The sequence below is a fragment of the Xenopus tropicalis genome, chromosome 2, assembly GCF_000004195.4.
Source record: "Xenopus tropicalis strain Nigerian chromosome 2, UCB_Xtro_10.0, whole genome shotgun sequence".
Taxonomy (NCBI): domain Eukaryota; kingdom Metazoa; phylum Chordata; class Amphibia; order Anura; family Pipidae; genus Xenopus; species Xenopus tropicalis.
Window position 1 is genome coordinate 70,678,200 of NC_030678.2, and position 17,993 is coordinate 70,696,192.

At 39.5% G+C, this 17,993-nt stretch overlaps 1 protein-coding gene across 3 annotated transcripts; it reads left to right on the forward strand.

The window, feature by feature from the left end:
* On the forward strand, positions 1–14,230 carry pifo (primary cilia formation). 3 transcript variants are annotated; one of them, XM_018091536.2, is made up of 7 exons: positions 3–103; positions 2,484–2,591; positions 4,572–4,714; positions 7,462–7,560; positions 11,944–12,077; positions 13,202–13,319; positions 14,058–14,230. In XM_018091536.2, exons 2-7 carry the CDS (start codon positions 2,576–2,578, stop codon positions 14,124–14,126), a joined length of 579 nt encoding a protein of 192 aa, XP_017947025.1. In that variant the 5' UTR covers positions 3–103; positions 2,484–2,575; the 3' UTR covers positions 14,127–14,230. The 3 variants fall into 3 exon arrangements, with proteins under 3 accessions (XP_012826076.1, XP_017947025.1, XP_002933023.1); XM_002932977.5 differs by having other exon boundaries at positions 6–103; positions 2,468–2,591; XM_012970622.3 differs by lacking the exon at positions 2,484–2,591 and having other exon boundaries at positions 1–103.
* Positions 14,231–17,993: the final 3,763 nt, after the last annotated feature.

Sequence of the window (17,993 nt, forward strand, 5' to 3'; positions counted from 1 at the left end):
ATGTTGCTGGGTCCGTCAGTAAGACGCTGTAGTGTGTAAACCTTCACTTATCCAATTAAAACTCTGACTTTTTCAAGGGACCAAAAATAAAAACGAAAACCAGGTACATATCGGTTTGGTTGCTAGCCCTTCCAGCTAGCACCAGAACCTAAAATCACGTTAGTGACAAGTATTTGTAATTTGACTAAAACGGACAGGTTTTGTGCAAACTAGAGTAAGGGGAAATTAAGCTATCGTTTAGGGTTTTTTTTATACCCATAAGGGTTGCGGAACAGATTTTTCGCACAGTGACTAATATAGAGTGACAGTGGGTGAAATTCTTTAGAAGTTATTTTGGATTATCAGGTTCTTTTTCAGGGTGGAATGAGAGGATAATTATATTTTTTGTACACTGCAGGGTTAGAACAAGGGATAATTTAGGGTAAACTTCACCAGAAAAAAAAAAATTCTCTGTGTTTTTTTCTGGTAACTGTTTTTTGATTGATACGTTTCACATTTTAGGGGGCAAAGAGGGGTTAATTTCTGAGAATACAATGACTGAAATTAACCAAAAGTAAACTTTATTTATTTTTATTCTGGCATAAGAGGATCTTTATGTTTTAGGTGAAAACAAAAGGGCTGACATATGAAAATGGGTGAAATACCCTGTAACTTTTCTGTATCAGAATATGCAGATATGTGTCCACTTTTGCCATTCAGTCTCCTTTACAGTGACTTTTGAGAAACTGATCTGTTTTTATTTTTAAAGGAACAGTAACACCAAAAAATGAAAGAGCTTTAAAGTAATAAAAATATAATGCACTGTTGCCCTGCACTGGTAAAACTGGTGTGTTTGCTACAGTAACACTACTATAATTTATATAATAAGCTGCTGTGTAGCCACGGGGGCAGCCATTCAAGCTGGAAAAAAGGAGAAAAGGCACAGGTTACATAGCAGATAACGGATAAGCTCTGTAGAATACAATAGTGTTTTATCTGTTATCTGCTATGTGCCTGTGCCTTTTCTCCTTTGAATGGCTGCCTCCATGGCTACATAGCAGCTTATTTATATAAATTATAGTAGACTTTCTGAAGTAAACACATAACTTTTACCAGTGCAGGGCAGCAGCACATTATATTTTAGTTACTTTTATACACTTTCATTTTTTGGTGTTACTGTTCCTTTAAATGGTCCAAGGTATTATGTATGAGTGAAACTGCTAATTGGTTAGTTAAGTATTTCGATTCCAACACCACTGACCACATGCAATGGCGCTGGTGCGTATCATTTCTGCAAAGGTTTGGTCTATGTGCTGTGCTTGAATCCCAGTTACTCTTCTGGCCGAAAATTGGTTGAAAGAGTTTGCTTTCCACACTAGTTACTTGAATATAGTGACATTGATGGGGCTGTGATGTCACAGCCAAGTGATCAAGATGTTGGGGGGCATGATGTTACCTAGGGGAGTGTCTAGCTCAGGAATGTAAAAATCAAAGGACTTGGACAGCAGAAATGGATAAAGCTCAATGAGGACCACAGCTAAAGAAAACGGGGCTGTATAGCTTACAGAGAAGAAATACGATAATATAAAGAAGATGAATCAAATTCTTTATCTGTTCTGTTTCCACTGGGTAAACCGTCACTTTTTCCATTATTTCCTAAACCTCCAATCTGGTTCTTCAAGTACTGAACAACTCACTCTGCTGTTTGTGATCTGTTATAACCCCACTTTCTGGCTGTACGCTCATCCAATGACCTCCATTGGGCTGCCAGACTAATTCTCCTATTGTGAAGCTAGTTGAGGCTCAACCCAAACTAGCTGTGTAACAATACCCCCTTATGCTATTATTGGTGATAGTTTACTGGGTTTTTAAAGGGGCAGTTCACTTTTAACTTAACTTTCAGTATGTTACAAAATATCCTATTCTTAGCAATTTTTTAATTGGCCATCAATTTTTAATAGCTGTCATATGGGGTTTCCTGACCCACAGCAGCTGAAAAGTCTTTTGTGGTTTTTGGAGCCAGCATCTGATCAGCTCCACTCTGTGTGCCGTAGTTTTTAATAAAGGCACACAGAGGAGCATAGGCAAGCGGATCCGCTTCTCTCAGCCTGACCGAAAAACGTAAGGCTGAGAGAAGAGGATATAAGAACTGTGTGCTCTTATCCTTATTGTTCCTTTTTATTACTTATCTTTGTATTCCGACCCGCTCCTAATTATCTTCCAGTCTTTCATTTATAGCACTGTCTAACTGGACCCTAGCAACCATAGAGCTTGCTTACAGCTGAACAACAAGCTAAATAATTTTTTTTTAAAAAAAGCATGAAAAATAATTGCAAATAGTCTTAAAATATAAATGTCTACTTCATACTAAAAGTTAATTAAAAAGTGAACTATCCATTTAAAAAAAATCTCTACTGTGTTCAAGACACAAAAGATAAGTTTGATTTTTTACAAATGCACAATTAGTTTTTCTAAATATATTTCTTAGTTCCCTGTGCTGCTAGGTTTCCAGAAAGTGTACTTGTTTGTCATCACTGTTGGGTTTGGTCAGCCTGTGATACCTTAGCAACTAGCTGTAAACACAACTGCTTGGAATATGGAGCATAACACAGGTAAGGCAGATACTTAATTCAGAAGTTTGATCATCATAATTTATAAAGTACACACAAAGCATTATATTGCATACATTTGGACATAATCCGAGTATGAGAGAGTTACTATGAAATAGTACTCTAATGTATGTTGTCAAATAAGCACGTAATTTTGCTGCCCCTTTTTCATGTCAGTATCATCCATTTTCCTAAGCCTAAAAGGTGCAGAAAAAAAAACACTTGCTTTAGTTGTGGTTTACAATAACACAGTCAGTGCACTAACTCCCTGTTTCTTTGACTACCAATTACTTCTAACTACAATTCCCAGCATGCTTTATCTCAATTATATGTTGAACAGAATAATGCCAAACTTGTACATAAAACATTTCTATTTGCGTATATTAGGGATATCTCTGTAATATTTGTAATATCTGTAATATTTCATTTGTGGTAGGACTACCCTTACATTAACTTTTTTTTTTTTGCAGTTGTGATATATCCTTTCTAGACTCTCAAACCATTTTATATTTTTAAATCATTACATAGTTAATTTGGGTTGAAAAAAAAAGACAATTGTTCATCAAGTTTAACCCCTACAAATGATCCCCAATAAGACATACAGTTATCAGTAAATGATCAGCATTGTCTATTTTAGTAGCCATGACAAGTAGCTGCTACTAGTTGCTCCTTGTGTCTTCACTCTTGGGAGATGGCACACGGGCAGATTGCACACAGAGTTGCCCGCAGTTTCCCTGTGAGGCAATTTCGGGCAACTTTGGAAAACCAAAGCGACACAAATGCCATCCCACTGGCAATTTATATTCTAGCCGATGGGATGGCATTTCAGGGAGATTAGTCACCCACAATGAGATTTATCACGGGCAACTAATCTTCCTGTGTGCCCTCACTGTGAAGGGATTTAAAGGAGCAGTTCAGTGTAAAAATGAAAATGGGCAAAATAGATAGACTGTGCAAAATAAAAAAAAATGCTGTCTATATATTTACAAAAATGTAATCTATAAAGGCTGGAGTGAGCAGATGTCTAACATACCATACCACTACTTCCTCCTTTACAGCTCTCTAAGCTGTTAGCAGTCAGTAGCCAATCAGTGACTTGAGGGAGGGGGGCATATGGGACATAACTGTTCAGTTGGTTTGCATTTAAATCTGACCTACATGCTTACAAACTAACTGAACAGTTCTGTTCCATGTGCTGTCCCGCCCCTAAAGTCACTGACTAACTAAGAGGTTAGAGAGCTGAAAGCAGGAAGTAGAATTCTGGATATTATATTAGACATCTGGTCACTCCAGCCTTTATAGATAACATTTTTGCCTAACTAACTATATTACAATTTTTTTCATTTTGCACAATCTATCCATTTTACCCAGTTTCATTTTTTACACTGTTCCTTTAATAGTGGGTGGTGGTGTAAGATAATGTGAAAGTATTGTAAAAGTTAGTTCATAGACACATGCTGTAGAATGCCCTGCTTCTAAGGTTTATGACACACATGACATTGTATCTGCTGTCCTTTTGTCTTTCAAAAATAGATCTTAAAGTGATACTGACACTAAAGAACGACTCCTCAAAATATGAATGTACATAAAAAGTTGCCTATAGGTCGTGTTGATTGATTTTCATTGAGAGATTTACTTTTGTAAGTAATTGTCACTTGAAGTTCCTAAACCTGACTGTTTTGCCAACCTGACTGTCCCTTCTCAGCCTGTCAGTTATAGCTTCTAATGCTAACGGCCTCCTGCTGGACAAATATGGCAGCCCCTTTATAGGGGAACATGGGGGATCAGACAGGTAATATAAAAGCATTGGACAAATACTTTTATGGCAAAAATGAAGGTCATGCAAAGACAATGTTATGATAGATGTAAAAAAAAGGTTTAATTTCTGGTGTCAGTATCTCTTTAAACTCCACAAGTTATCCCCAATGTACAATCTCAGCATTTCTGCTGAAAATAATTGTTTTTTCTTTCTTTTGCTTGCAGATACCTTAAAAAGAATCTGCTTTGGTAGTACCCAGGATAAGAAGCAGTTCCCACATTACTGTGCACCAGACCGTATGGGTAATAATTTGGCTCCAATAAGAGGTGCCCCAAACCTTGGTCCTGGGTGTTACAACATAGAGGAGGTGATTTTTCATCTATAAATTCTAAACCATTTATATTGCCTCTATGATCTTTTCTACAGTACACTGTTTGTTTTAGTTTTTAAAGGGCTTGTTTGAATTTAACTTAACTTTTAGTATGATGTAGACAGTGGTATTCTAAGACTGTTTGCAATTAGTCTTAATTTTTTTGGTTTTTCAGTTATTCACCTTTTTGTTCAGAAGCTCTCCAGTTTGATATTTTAGCAGGTATCTGGTTGCTAAGGTCTTATTTTCCCTTGCAACCAGGCAGTGGTTTGAATAAGAGCTTTGAAGTATAGAAGGGGGACTAAATAGGAAGGTGAATAATGAAGAGTAACAATACAATTGTAGCCTTATGGAGCAATAGCTGGAAAGAGGTAGAAAATATAAATAACTCAAATGAACAAGGGAAATTTGTGCTCAACAACATTTTTAACCATTAGGTGGGGTTGATGTGAGACTGTGACTACAAAATCCATATAGACAGCAACAACTGGTGTAATGTTTATTTCACATAACCAAACACTTGTTAGTCTAAGACAGTGATTGTCAGGCTTTCTCGGTTCATGCCCTCCTTAAAGGAGAAGGAAAGGCAAAGTCACTTGGGGGTGCCAAAATGTTAGGCACCCCCAAGTGACTTCAATAGCCTACCTTTTACCCCGGGCTGGTGCCCCTGTTCAGAGAAAACAGCACCAGCCCGGGGTAGTTGCCAGCGCTTCCTCCTTCCTGTAGTGCTGCGCGTGCATGCGCAGTAGAGTGAAAAGCCAAACTTTAACAGAGAAGTCGGCTTTTCACTCTTCTGCACATGTGCCTATGTGTAAGTCTTAGCAAAACGTAGGCGGAAGGAGGAATTGCATCGCTCCAGGTACCCCGGCTGGTGCTGTCTTCTCCTAACAGGGGCACCAGCACGGGGTACAAGGTAAGCGATTAAAGTCACTTGGGGGTGCTTAACATTTTAGCACCCCCAAGTGACTTAGCCTTTCCTTCCCCTTTAAATGTTTAAAGTCCCCCATCAATTTGCATCATGAAAACGTTACTGATATAAAAAAACACAATAGGAAAGCAATCGGAATTCAATAGGAATATCTAGGGTCGGAAATAAGTGTTCTTCTAGAGTGTGGGACAGCAATTAAACATTCTCCACAAGCTAGTGATCTAGGCCTAGTGACTGATTAGATAAAACAGAACAGTTAATCTAAACAGAAAGCATAAACATCTATTTTTACAAATTCTGAACGAATAACAATTATTTTTGCTTGAAAAAGAAAGGCTTCCCTTAGGTCTGTCTGTATGTAAACACAGCTGCTAGGTTGCCCTAATCTGAATTTCCTAATAATCTACAGTATATGATGTGCTTTATTTGCTTGTTACTTTCAGCGCAAGTCTTGGAGCAGTTTTTGAGAGACCATGTTTTCATCTATCATAATGACTGGTCTGCTCCCTTGGATGGAGTTTGCTGATAATAATGCCTGTCTTGCCTTCACAGCAAGGTCACTATGCTTTTGCATTTATGGGCAGAATTCCTTGTCCTTTCCCAAAATGTTCTCCTTTCCAATGTTTTCTGCCCATATCTAGCATTTGGAGCACAAAAAAAAAAATTTCCTAGGCTCAGAATCCTAAAGATCAACAACCCTATAAAGGAAGGTAGTCTGCATGGCTTCCCATTTAACTAAGCTCACATGAGGAGGTGCAACCCGAAAATAGAAGAACCTATAACATGCACACTCCATTATGTATCAAAAATCTTTATTAAAACATTATGAGCTGCAAAATATAACAGGACACCCAAGTTAAAACCATTTAAGACCACACAAATCAGATTGCTTCCCTGGAATAACAAGTATGCCCGTATCCTCCACTGGGGGTATAGAAAAAACGGGACCAGAATATATTGGTTTTCAGTAACCCAGATGCATCTGGATGCAGACTATAGAAGATATACCAAAGGATTAAAAATAATCTAGAAATAATAATATGTTGGTCATAACAACAGCGTAACACCATTTCAGAAGCACAGCCCACACATTCCAACCCCAGCTATATCTACCAGTTTGGCACTATCAGCCAATAGTGGGCAGGAGGGTAATATGGGTTCTGGAAGGCACCATCCTCTGCACATCACCTCTCACAGGCTTCATCAGGAGTTAAAAAAATCAACAACCCTTCTGCCATCAGACTACTGCTTTCCCCACAAAATTTGCATTGCCAGCGTTCTGACCAGTTTCCTTCTGATCAGCAACCTCCAGTTCCTGTGATTGTTGATGGGCTACAAAAATATGAGATAGAAAAGATCCTTTACTTTAGACTCTCGCTGTAGTACAGTACCTCAACCAATGAAAGGGACCTGACCTGAGCAATCCTGAATCAAGCATTCTGATGTTTATGTCCCTTTATTTGGTACAAAAAACAAAAAAAAAGCTGAAAGCCAGCAATGTTATCATGCTAGTGCCACATTATAACAACATTGAAGTGGTATCCGGCAACAAGGACGGAGGTTCAGATGCCTGACTGTAAGTCTTTCATGGAAAGTTCCTGGGTGTGCCCTGCATCTGCCTGCTAGTCCTGATCATTTTCTGTTTTCTGACTATGACTTCACTTCCAGATACTGAGTTCCACTCAAAAGGCTGTGTGGCCTTGACATATACATAATATACAATTTATGTTTTTTAACTAATGCAGTAAAGGCATATACTAAATTTCTAATGTTTATGTTCACTAAGATGTTTAATAAACATACTTTTTCTTCCTAGGTTACCAACATGCAGCATCTTTTAGACAGGAAGCCAGTCAGTGTCAAAGGATATGTTATGAGTGCCAGAACAGCACCACGCTTTCCCCCTGAAAAGAAGGTACTAGTATCATTACATTATTCAAATGATAAACAGAGATCATCTAACAATAGTAGCAATTGCTTTCAGTCACAATAAACCAGTATGCTATATATTCAGAACAAAATCACAAGACATGGCCAGATATAGAAAAATGTTTTGAGTAATTACTTTTATCAGTATGTGCTTTCAGATAACCTATTGTTTCTTCTACTCCATGTAACTGGAGGAGTCATGAGCCAGACTTGGATTTTTTACTATTGAGGGTTATTCTGATATCTACCACTTTTAACAATACAAGTGTCAGGGAGCTGTTATCTTGCTACCTTCCCATTGTTGATCAGCTGCTGGGAGGGAAAGGGAGGGGAGTGATATCACTCCAACTTGCAGTGCTGCAGTAAAGAGTGACTGAAGATTATCCATTCTTGGCTGTGGCACCCTGGGAAATGAAGAACATGACTATTTGTAGTTTTTTCATTGTTTCAATTTTTGTTCAGCAGCTCTGCAGTTTGGAATTTCTTCTCTTTTTTTTGGCAAAGACAGTGAATGGGGCTACCAGAGTAGAAAAACCTTTGATGAATTGTCTATAATAGTTACCAAACCTTAAAAATCTTTGAATAGCACGTAAAGAAAGGAGTTGGGCCCAATTTTGGATTGCCTCCACCTTGGCTGGATCCATCTCCAACCTTCATTGATGATGTACCCTAAAAAATGAACAGATGGAATCTTAAAGATACATTTCTCTTAGCATATAATTGATATTGCCCTAGTCTACATAATGCTTCTTGAATGTGGCAGTGATGTTCTGGCAAATTTGAGGAAAAAATTAATATATCATCCTTATATATTACTACATAGTGCCTCAGAAGATCACAAAAAATATCATTAACAATTTTAGAAGATGGCTGGGGCATTTCAAAGCCCAAAAGGCATCATGATATTCATAGTGCCCATTACGATGATTAAAAGCTATCTTTTTGCTCAACCCCTTCCCTGATTCAGATTAAATTATATGTACCCCTAAATCAAGTTTAGTGAAAATTTTGGTACGCTTACTCTATCAAGGAGTTCTGAAATCAAAGGAAGGGGTATCAATTTTTGATGGTGATCTTACTTTATAATAAATACGTGGCAGCAGACTACCATCATTCTTATTTACAAAAAAGAAGACTGCTTTGGCAGGAGAGGAAGAAAGTATTATGAACCCTACCTCTAGATTTTCCTTAATGTATTCTTCCATGGGTTGAGCTTCAGGAAGAGAGAGAGGATACATTCTTCACCTAGGGGGAGAAGAATCAGGAGTTAAATCAGTACCACAATCATACGGCCTGTATGGAGGAAGAGTCTTAGCTGCTTTTTTTAGAGAATACATCTTAGAAGGCCAAATAACAGGAGAGTAAACCTTCAAGAGTGGGAGCTAGAGTATGGGGTACACTAAGACACCGTTCCCTACAGCCCACCCCCCAATGAAGATCCTTACTGGTTACCCAGTCAGTGAGAGGATTATGCATTTATAACCATGGGAAGCCTAAGATCACAGGAGTATTGGGACAATTAATGATACAACAAGATATTTGTTCAGAGTGGGTAACACCAATTGACATAGTTATCAGATTTGGAAGTCACTAACCCACAACCTAATGGGCTCCCATCAATGGCCAAAATATGGAAATGCCTTGTCTGTGGGAAAATTAGCATCCTAAAAATTCCTCAGAATCCAAAAAGGCTGCAACTTTAACACTACCCACCTCCCATTTCAAGAGGATGCAAAGGAAAAGAAGTAGGTTGTTGGGGGGGTAAAAACTGTATGACCCAAACAGAACTCCCTAGACTTGCTTAGGCTGTGCAGTTTCCCGGACTTTTTGGACATTTATTATGAAAATGACCCTTACTTCCACAATATAGACATGACCCATTGGTACACCTACGGGGACAAATGGGTAGAACCTAACTGCATAGGTTCATCTGGTGGAATAGATGTACTTGCTTCTGGTATGGATTCAGACACCCAAGGAACAGAGTGCGATAGAAAGCAGCAGCTCTTTCCTAATGCCTCTCCTATGCTGGGACAACAACTCAAGAGAGCCTTAAAACTTAACCCTTAAATGAATATGTCTATAAATTCCATATTATATACTGAACTTATTAAACCAGCCTAAAGGTTCAGCATTTTTATAGTAGTAATGATCCAGGCCTTCAAATTTGTCACAGGGGGTCACCATACTGGAATCTGTCAGAAGGGTCTGCAACACTCACATGTTCATTGTGCTCTGGGCAGCTGTTGAGAACCCAAGCTTAGGGGTCATCACAAATTATCCAGTTGTTTTAGACTTAAAAGAACAGTAACACCAAAAAATGAAAGTGTATAAAACTAACTAAAATATAATGTGCTGCTGCCCTGCACTGGTAAAAGCTGTGTGTTTACTTCAGAAAGTCTACTATAATTTATATAAATAAGCTGCTATGTAGCCATGGAGGCAGCCATTCAAAGGAGAAAAGGCACAGGCACTATGCTGTATAACAGATAAAACACTATTGTATTCTACAGAGCTTATCCGTTATCTGCTATGTAACCTGTGCCTTTTCTCCTTTTTTCCGGCTTGAATGGCTGCCCCAATGGCTACACAGCAGCTTATTATATAAATTATAGTAGTGTTACTGTAGCAAACACACCAATTTTACCAGTGCAGGGCAACAGTGCATTATATTTTTATTACTTTAAAGCTCTTTTATTTTTTGGTGTTACTGTTCCTTTAATTCTACAAGATACTGTATATCATGACCTGGATGAATGAGAATCTTCATAGACATTTTTATATAAAGTCCATATTCAGTTATATTCATCCTCCCTCAAAATGTGAAGTGATGTTTTACCTCCTAAAACTGTCATTATATGAGAGCTGCATAGACAACCTCTCAAGTCAGAAGCCAGAGTGAAATGAAAGATGGGAGTGTCCTTCAGTCTCCCAGAGGAAGTGGTCACAGCACTGATTGACAGGCTTTACCCAACAGTAGCAACTGGGTAGTGATTATAGACTTTAAAAAGGCATGTTTTCCCATACATGTACTTTTTTCCCATACATATACTTTTATTTTTTTAGAATTTATTTAATTGCGCAATATTGGGCTATTTTTGGGCTACTTTCAAAGTGACTTTAGCTAGTTTGGAAAAATAAATCTGGCAACCCTGCCTCCCAGTTTCCTACTGTGTCTCTCTGCTTGTGCTGCTGTTGCCAGGGGGAAGGTGGAAAGAGGAACGATCATAGCAGGCAGGGGAAGGGAGGGACATGAGCAGAACAGGAAGGGACTGTCTTGTGACATCGCAAAGCCTCGCCCACCTATGCATATTCACTGCACTTTAAGTAGCTGCTGCTCTGTTACTGAAGCAGATCAGGGCCAGAGGCTCCCAGCCACATACTGAAGAGTCTAAACCGGAAGCTTGCAAAAGGGGTGGGTAGAGCACTGTTTTCAAGCTCTTATGGACATATTTGAACCCAAAGGTATTAAAATAAAAGCACTTACTCCTATTTTACATTCTTTTACATGGTTTAGTGCATTGTAAAAATGATGGTATATGTCCCCTTTAAGCAGCAATTCTGTACTACTTTATTTTAGTAATTTTAATAATGTACACATCCACCCACATATCCAACGTATTAATAAGTGCAATTAGAGCGTGCACCTGTGTCTCCAAATTACATTTATGAGCAGCCAATCATACTGGCAGTCAAATGTCCTGGAACCAAACCCAGTCATAGCCAGCATATCACTAATACTAATAATAGTTCATATAACTGCTTGATTTAGAGACCTAAACAGATTAGCAAAGTGATTTAGATAAGGAAGGGGGTGTATAAAAAAGCAAGTATACTTAAAATAGGTAAAAATGTATAAAGTAAGCAACAGTCACTAATAGCAAAAAGCTGTACCAGTGGAAAAGGTTGTGCAGGAATTTGTAAAGTGAAAATATCAAAACAAGAAAACAATGTATTAGACTACTAGGTAATAGTTAATCCAAAATAATTAATAAGTAAAGCATTTTTATGCATGCTTCCCAGTTACAGGCTCAAAAATTACACACGCTCTTTAAGCATCTAAAATACATGCCAATGATTAAATATTGAAAATATTATATATATATATATATATATATTTATATATATATTGCCTTTTATTTTGTACCCAGCAGCAAAATTAAACTAAGCAACAAAAAAGGGATTTAAACCTTGTGGTAAGCAAATTCTGAGCAGGGCCGTAACTAGTGGTAGGCAGGAGAGGCACCTGCCTAGGGCGCAACCATGAGGGGGCTCCAGGTAGGTCCTATACCTGTATATTTGAATAGAGAAAGTTAAATAAAATTTATTTTTTTTGTATGTATAAAAGCTCATTATGTTCCTTTTTCAGATGCAGACACCAGGCCCAGGAGAATATCAGTCTTTTTGGACAAAAGAAAGCAAAGTTTCTTCAGCATATGCCCCTTTTTTCATAAATGCAGCACGCTTCCCAAAAAAGATGTCAGAAGCTGCTCTTTACCCTAGGTAACAGAATACAAGGATTTTTTAAGTCCATCTTAATCCAGTATCATAGTTGGTAGCTACATGTGTGTCAGCTGTAAAGCTTGCAAATTCATAACCTGACATACATTCATGACAGATTCCATAGAACACTACATTTTAAATTAATTAATAAAGGAAAAAAAACTGTAATCTTGTAGGCAATTATGAATAATATATGGTGCTGGTTTCACCTTGGTCACGATTGGATAGCCAATCGTGGCCCTGCAGTCACACAAGCAAAGACAAGCTTCAGTTCCCTATCAGGTCAGCCTAGCTGCTGATTGGTTCCTATCCTACAGTGCAGTGTGCTGAGTGCTGCCGGCCCACCTGCACTGGTAAATGTTTTGTGTTTGTTACAGTAACACTAATATAGTTTATGTAAATAAGCTGCTGTGTAGCTTCAAGATAGAAAAAAGGAGAAAAAGCACAAGTTACATAGCAGATAACGGATGACCTCTCTAGAATACAATAGTGTTTGTCTGTTATCTGCTATATGCCTGTGCCTTTCCTCTTTTGAATGGCTGCTCCCGTGGCTACACAGTAGCTTTGTTTATATACATCTCAGAGGCAAACACACCAGTTGTATCAGTGCAGGGAAGCAGTACATTATATTCTTATTCTATATACTTTCATTTTTTGGTGTTACTGTATGTGGAGTAATTAATAAATAAAGAAGTCAGTAGGGGAAAAAAGGAAAGCATTTAAGCAATACAAATTAGGGGACAGAAGCTGCATTTAAGGAATACAAACACTATAACAAGTGTTGTAAAACTACAATCCGGAAGGCAAAGACAGAAAAAGAGTAGCGCACTGCAGCAAAGGCAAAGACTAACCCTAAAAAGTTTTTTAAGTATATTAATAGTGTTTACGATAGAGGAGGCAGAGTTTCAAGACCCACCCGATAGCTGCACTGTTGGCTCAGCTCAATCTAGTCAGTGGCTAACGCATGATATGGTACATAAAGGGTTGTAAACAAGGCACCAGGGTCAGATGGAATAAACCCTGAAAGAGCTAGGTTCAGTTTTACTTCCTGTCTCAATTTTTTCTTTAGAAAATTTTTGGACTGTGAATCCTGCTTTACAGGTTCTCAATTTTTTTATCTTCAGCCCTGGAACATATAACATTGTCTCACTACAGAGCCAGAAGGTGTCTTGGCCTGGCAGATTTGGTTCTCCTGACTGGTCACTGATTCCAGCTTTAGAGAAGAGAACAGTAAGATCAGAGGTAACAGCATTTGCTTAATTTTGTTTTTATATGTGTTCATCAATATTTCTACATAAAATAAAAATCTTACAACTGTTCCATGTAATTGCAATTACAAACATGCTTTACAATGTAGCTTATTTATCAGAGCTGTACACACTAGCAAACTCCTTGGCAAAGCTGGGCCAACCCGGTTGGCCACCTCCCCTGCACGTGCATAAAGAAGCAAGCGAATGTGCGGTGATGGTAGGGGGGAGATGATTTGCACACTGACAAGCTCCACTGACATACTGCACAGATAAGCAGTGGTGAGGTAAGCAGGGCCTGGTCTAGGGGCATTTTTGCGCCCTACGCATGTTCTTTTTCTGCTTGCCCCTAGTTTTGGCCCTGCTCCTTGGCACATGGGCCCTAAAATGCCCAGATTTTATACTGGTTATTGGTAGTGATGAGCGAATTTTTTTTCCAGGCATGGATTTGCAGCAAATTTCCGCATTTTGCCATTGGCGAATTGTTGATGTGGACGACAGAAAAATCACTCAACAATGTGTTTCGCAAGTTTTTCGCCGTTTTGCAAATTTTCTTGCTGTTTCACGATTTTTATGGCGAAGCGAACAGGACAGATTTGCTTAACACTAATTATTAGTTGCTTTGTTTATAATTCTGTATGTCCACTGTATAAACCCACTAATTGTACACTTATTCGCGCTTTATAAATACATGTTAATAATAATCATATATTTCTTATTTTCACTTTTTTAGCTTGAAACTGATAAAGAATTTCGGAAGAGAAGAAACCGCATTGCATATCTAAGCTTGTACTACAGCTAATCCAAAGTGTTTAGAAAATAAATGATTGTAAATCCATGTTCTGTGTATTACAAAACATTGTTTTAATATTGAGGTGTTTGTAAATAAATTGCCAGTGATCTTGAGATGGCTTAGCAACTGTATATGCTGTCTAAACTTGAGAGGGCTGCAGAACAAAATGGAGACATATAAATCAAAGCTTATTATTTTGTTAGTGTGTGTTTGAAGTAAAATATTACCCCTGGTCCTTATTTCTGTTCAAAAATGATGTGGACATCAAATCAAATTTATGACATCCCTCTAACCTCATATATTATATGAAAATTATATACATTTTCTGGGGTCAACAGCAAAAACCTAGTACAAAGAGAAATGCCCCATGACAAATACATGCAAACATTAATGTCCAGCTAGGAATCCAGGAGCATACATCTGCACTAAACAGATTTTTAGTAGTTTAGTCATGTGCTGGACCAAATGAGTGTGATCCCCTATCAAAACCAGTTCAAACAGGAATAAAGGGCCAACATGCCAAATAGTATAGGGCAGAGCTATCCAACTTCTGTGGTATCGAGGGCCAAAATTTTTCTGGCCTACATGGTGGAGGGCCAATAATGGAAGTCAGTTTTTACCACTCCCCTTTTTTAAACTGCACCCACTTCAACCCACATGTTATCACAAGAGCTTTTAAGACCATACCCACATTAATGGTGGTATGGCATACACAGGCAGCATAATGCAGGCAGAGTACTGCCTGTGTGTGCCATACTCAGCCTGCCCTACCCTGCCTATGTGTGCCATACTCTGCCTGCCCTACTTTGCCTGTGTGTGCCATACCCTGCCTGCCTTTAGCTGCTTGTGTGTGCCATACCACCATTAATGTGGGTATGGTCTTAAAAGCTCTTGTGATAACATGGGTGTGTTTTGAAGTGGGTTCGGTTTAAAAAAGGGGAGTGGTAAAAACTGACTTCCATTATTGGCCCTCCACCATATAGGCCAGCTCCCTTCCAGCCTTCGATACCACAGAGGTTGGATAGCTCACACAGGCAGCATAGGGCAGACAGACTACAGCACACACAGGCAGAATACAGTGACACAATGCTGGAGGTGTGTGCTGAGGTGTGAACAATGTGGATACTTACAGTCTGAGCCTGAAATGTGAACAATGCAGGAGGTGAACAATTCAGAGATTTAAAGGTGTGAACAGTACAGGGGATTACATGTTTACACAATAAAGGGGATTACAGCCTAAATCTAAAGTGTGAACCATGCAGGGGGCCAGTTAATCTAAGTACTGATACCATTTAAATCTTACACGAAGGTAAGCAGTCACAGCAGCCAGACAGGTGTGGGGCCACACAGAGGGGGGGTTACCCGTGGGCTGCCAGTTGGAATGCCATGGTATAGGGCAGTGCTGTCCAACTTCTGTTGTACCGAGGGCCGGAATTTTTCCGACCTACGTGGTGGAGGGCCGATAATGGAAGCCAGTTTTGACCACTCCACTTTTTGAAACCGCACCCACTTGAAACCACACCCATGTTATCACATTACCATACCCATATTAATTGTTGTAGTACAGCAAAACCCTGCCATACTCTGCCTGCCCTACCCTGCCTGTGTGTGCCATACTCTGCCTTCCCTACCCTGCCTGTGTGTGCCATACTCTGCCTTCCCTACCCTGTCTGTGTGTGCCATACTCTGCCTTCCCTACCCTGCCTGTGTGTGCCATACTCTGCCTTCCCTACCCTGCCTGTGTGCCATACTTTCACTGTGTTTGCCATTCTTGGCTGGTTTGTGCCATACTTGGCCTGTGTGCCATACTCTGCCTGTGTGTGCCATACTCTGCCTTCCCTACCCTGCCTGTGTGTGCCATACTCTGCTTGCCCTATGATGCCTGTGTGTATGGCACACACAGGCAGCATACAGTGACACAATGCTGGCACTGCTCCTACAGTCTGCACAATAACTATATATATTAAAAAAACTTTTTAATTGAAGTACCACCACAGTATATGTTCTTTTTGTAGTGTGCAGGGATTATTTGTGGGTTTCTACTGCTCCTGAGGTGTGAACAGGGGTACAATATGGGTGATTACAGCCTGAGCCTGAGGTGTGAACACTGCAGGGGGTGAACAATGCAGAGATTAAAAGGTGTGAACAACACAGGGGATTACATGTTTAAACAATACAGCCTGATTACAGCCTGAATCTGAGGTGAGAACCATGCAGGGGGCCAGTTAATCACAGTACTGATACCATTTAAATCTTACACAAGAGTAAGCCATCAAAGCAGCCAGACAGGTGGGGGGCCACACAGAGGGGGGTCGCGGGCCGCCAGTTGGACAGCACTGGTATAGGGAATCCTAGCTGATATAGTATTCTTGGTCAAAAGTATCCTGACAGTAAGAATTCTAGAAAATTTGTTACATTGTTCCTATAAGTTTGGATGAGGACAACTGTTCCACAAGTCACTAAGCCTGGACTAAGGAAATTTAAAGCACTTAGCAAGCAGTCTTCTAGTATTAACTAGGTAATTGGCCCACTACATGTCAAAAGGCAGATAGCACTTTCGTACAGTAATGCCTCTGTATCCCTAGTAAGTGTCAATAAATTGTTAATATTCAATCTTGGCCAGGCGAATGGAGAGCTACATAACTTAAAAGGGTTTGGGCACTTGGGGCTTTACTCTGGTTCTGTGCAGCAAGGAGACTGTACTGATATGTGTTATAAACAGGGCTGCCATCAGAAATCATGGGGCCCCTCACAACAGAATTTTCTGGGCCCCCCTCCTCCCACGCCCCACTCCCCAAAGGCCCCTCCAATCAGTACAGAGGACACACAGACATTGGCAGCCAGGGCCCCCTAAAACATTCATAGCCTGGGCCCCCCTAAAACATTGGTAGCCAGGGCCCCCCTAAAACATTGGTAGCCAGGGTTAAGTTTTGCATTGATGCCAGGGCAGAGACTCCCCTGAGCTCCCTGTAGTAAAGGGGTGGTTCACATTTAGGTTAACTTTTGGTATGTTATAGAATGACAATTCCAAGCAACTTTTCAATTGCTCTTTATTGCTTATTTGTTATCATTTGTTTTAATTATTTGCCTTCTTCTTCCAACTCTTTGCAGTTTTTAAACAGGCAGCCAAAAAACTATTCCTTTGTGAGGGTACAGTTTCATTGTTATTGTTCCTTTTTGTAAGTTTCTTTTCTATTTCGGCCATCTCCTATTCATATACTAGTCTCTCATTCAAACCACTGCCTGGTTGCTAAGATCATTTAGACCCTATTAGACCCTAGCAAGAGGGGGTAATTATTCTCCTTCAGAAGGCACTGGTTAGGGTCCACCTACAAAATATGCCGTACAGTTTTGGTCTCCAGTGCTCAACTGAGATATTACTGAATTAGTGAGTATCCAAAGATGGGCAACTAAAACTTCCCTAATATGGACTGTTGATGCTTCTGAGGAAGTGGCGGGATGCCACGAAACGCATAAAGCGTAGGTCCATTGGGTTATACATGTGCCTTTTACTGTTGATGGAATAAAGACTGATTTTTATTTTTATCCTTGTGGTGCTCCGCTATTCTTTTTCTGCAATTCTACTCTTGGGATCCATCTGGGAGCAGGTCCGTGTGTAGCCTATGACTAAGTACCCTCTAGGTACGAAACACGTAAGGCTATTGCTGTTGTTGTTCTATATGGATTGAAATAAACACATTAACTTTTATTAAGACTACAAGCTGCTGCTTTAGACTTCATTCACATTTTTTGGATACCAGATGTGCCTGCCTGCTATTTTTGTTCCTGTATGTTCCCGTGTGTAGCACACTTGGGCTGAGCGGTATGTGCTCCCGTGTTTTGTTTTTACTGTGCATATAAATATATAAAGGGACC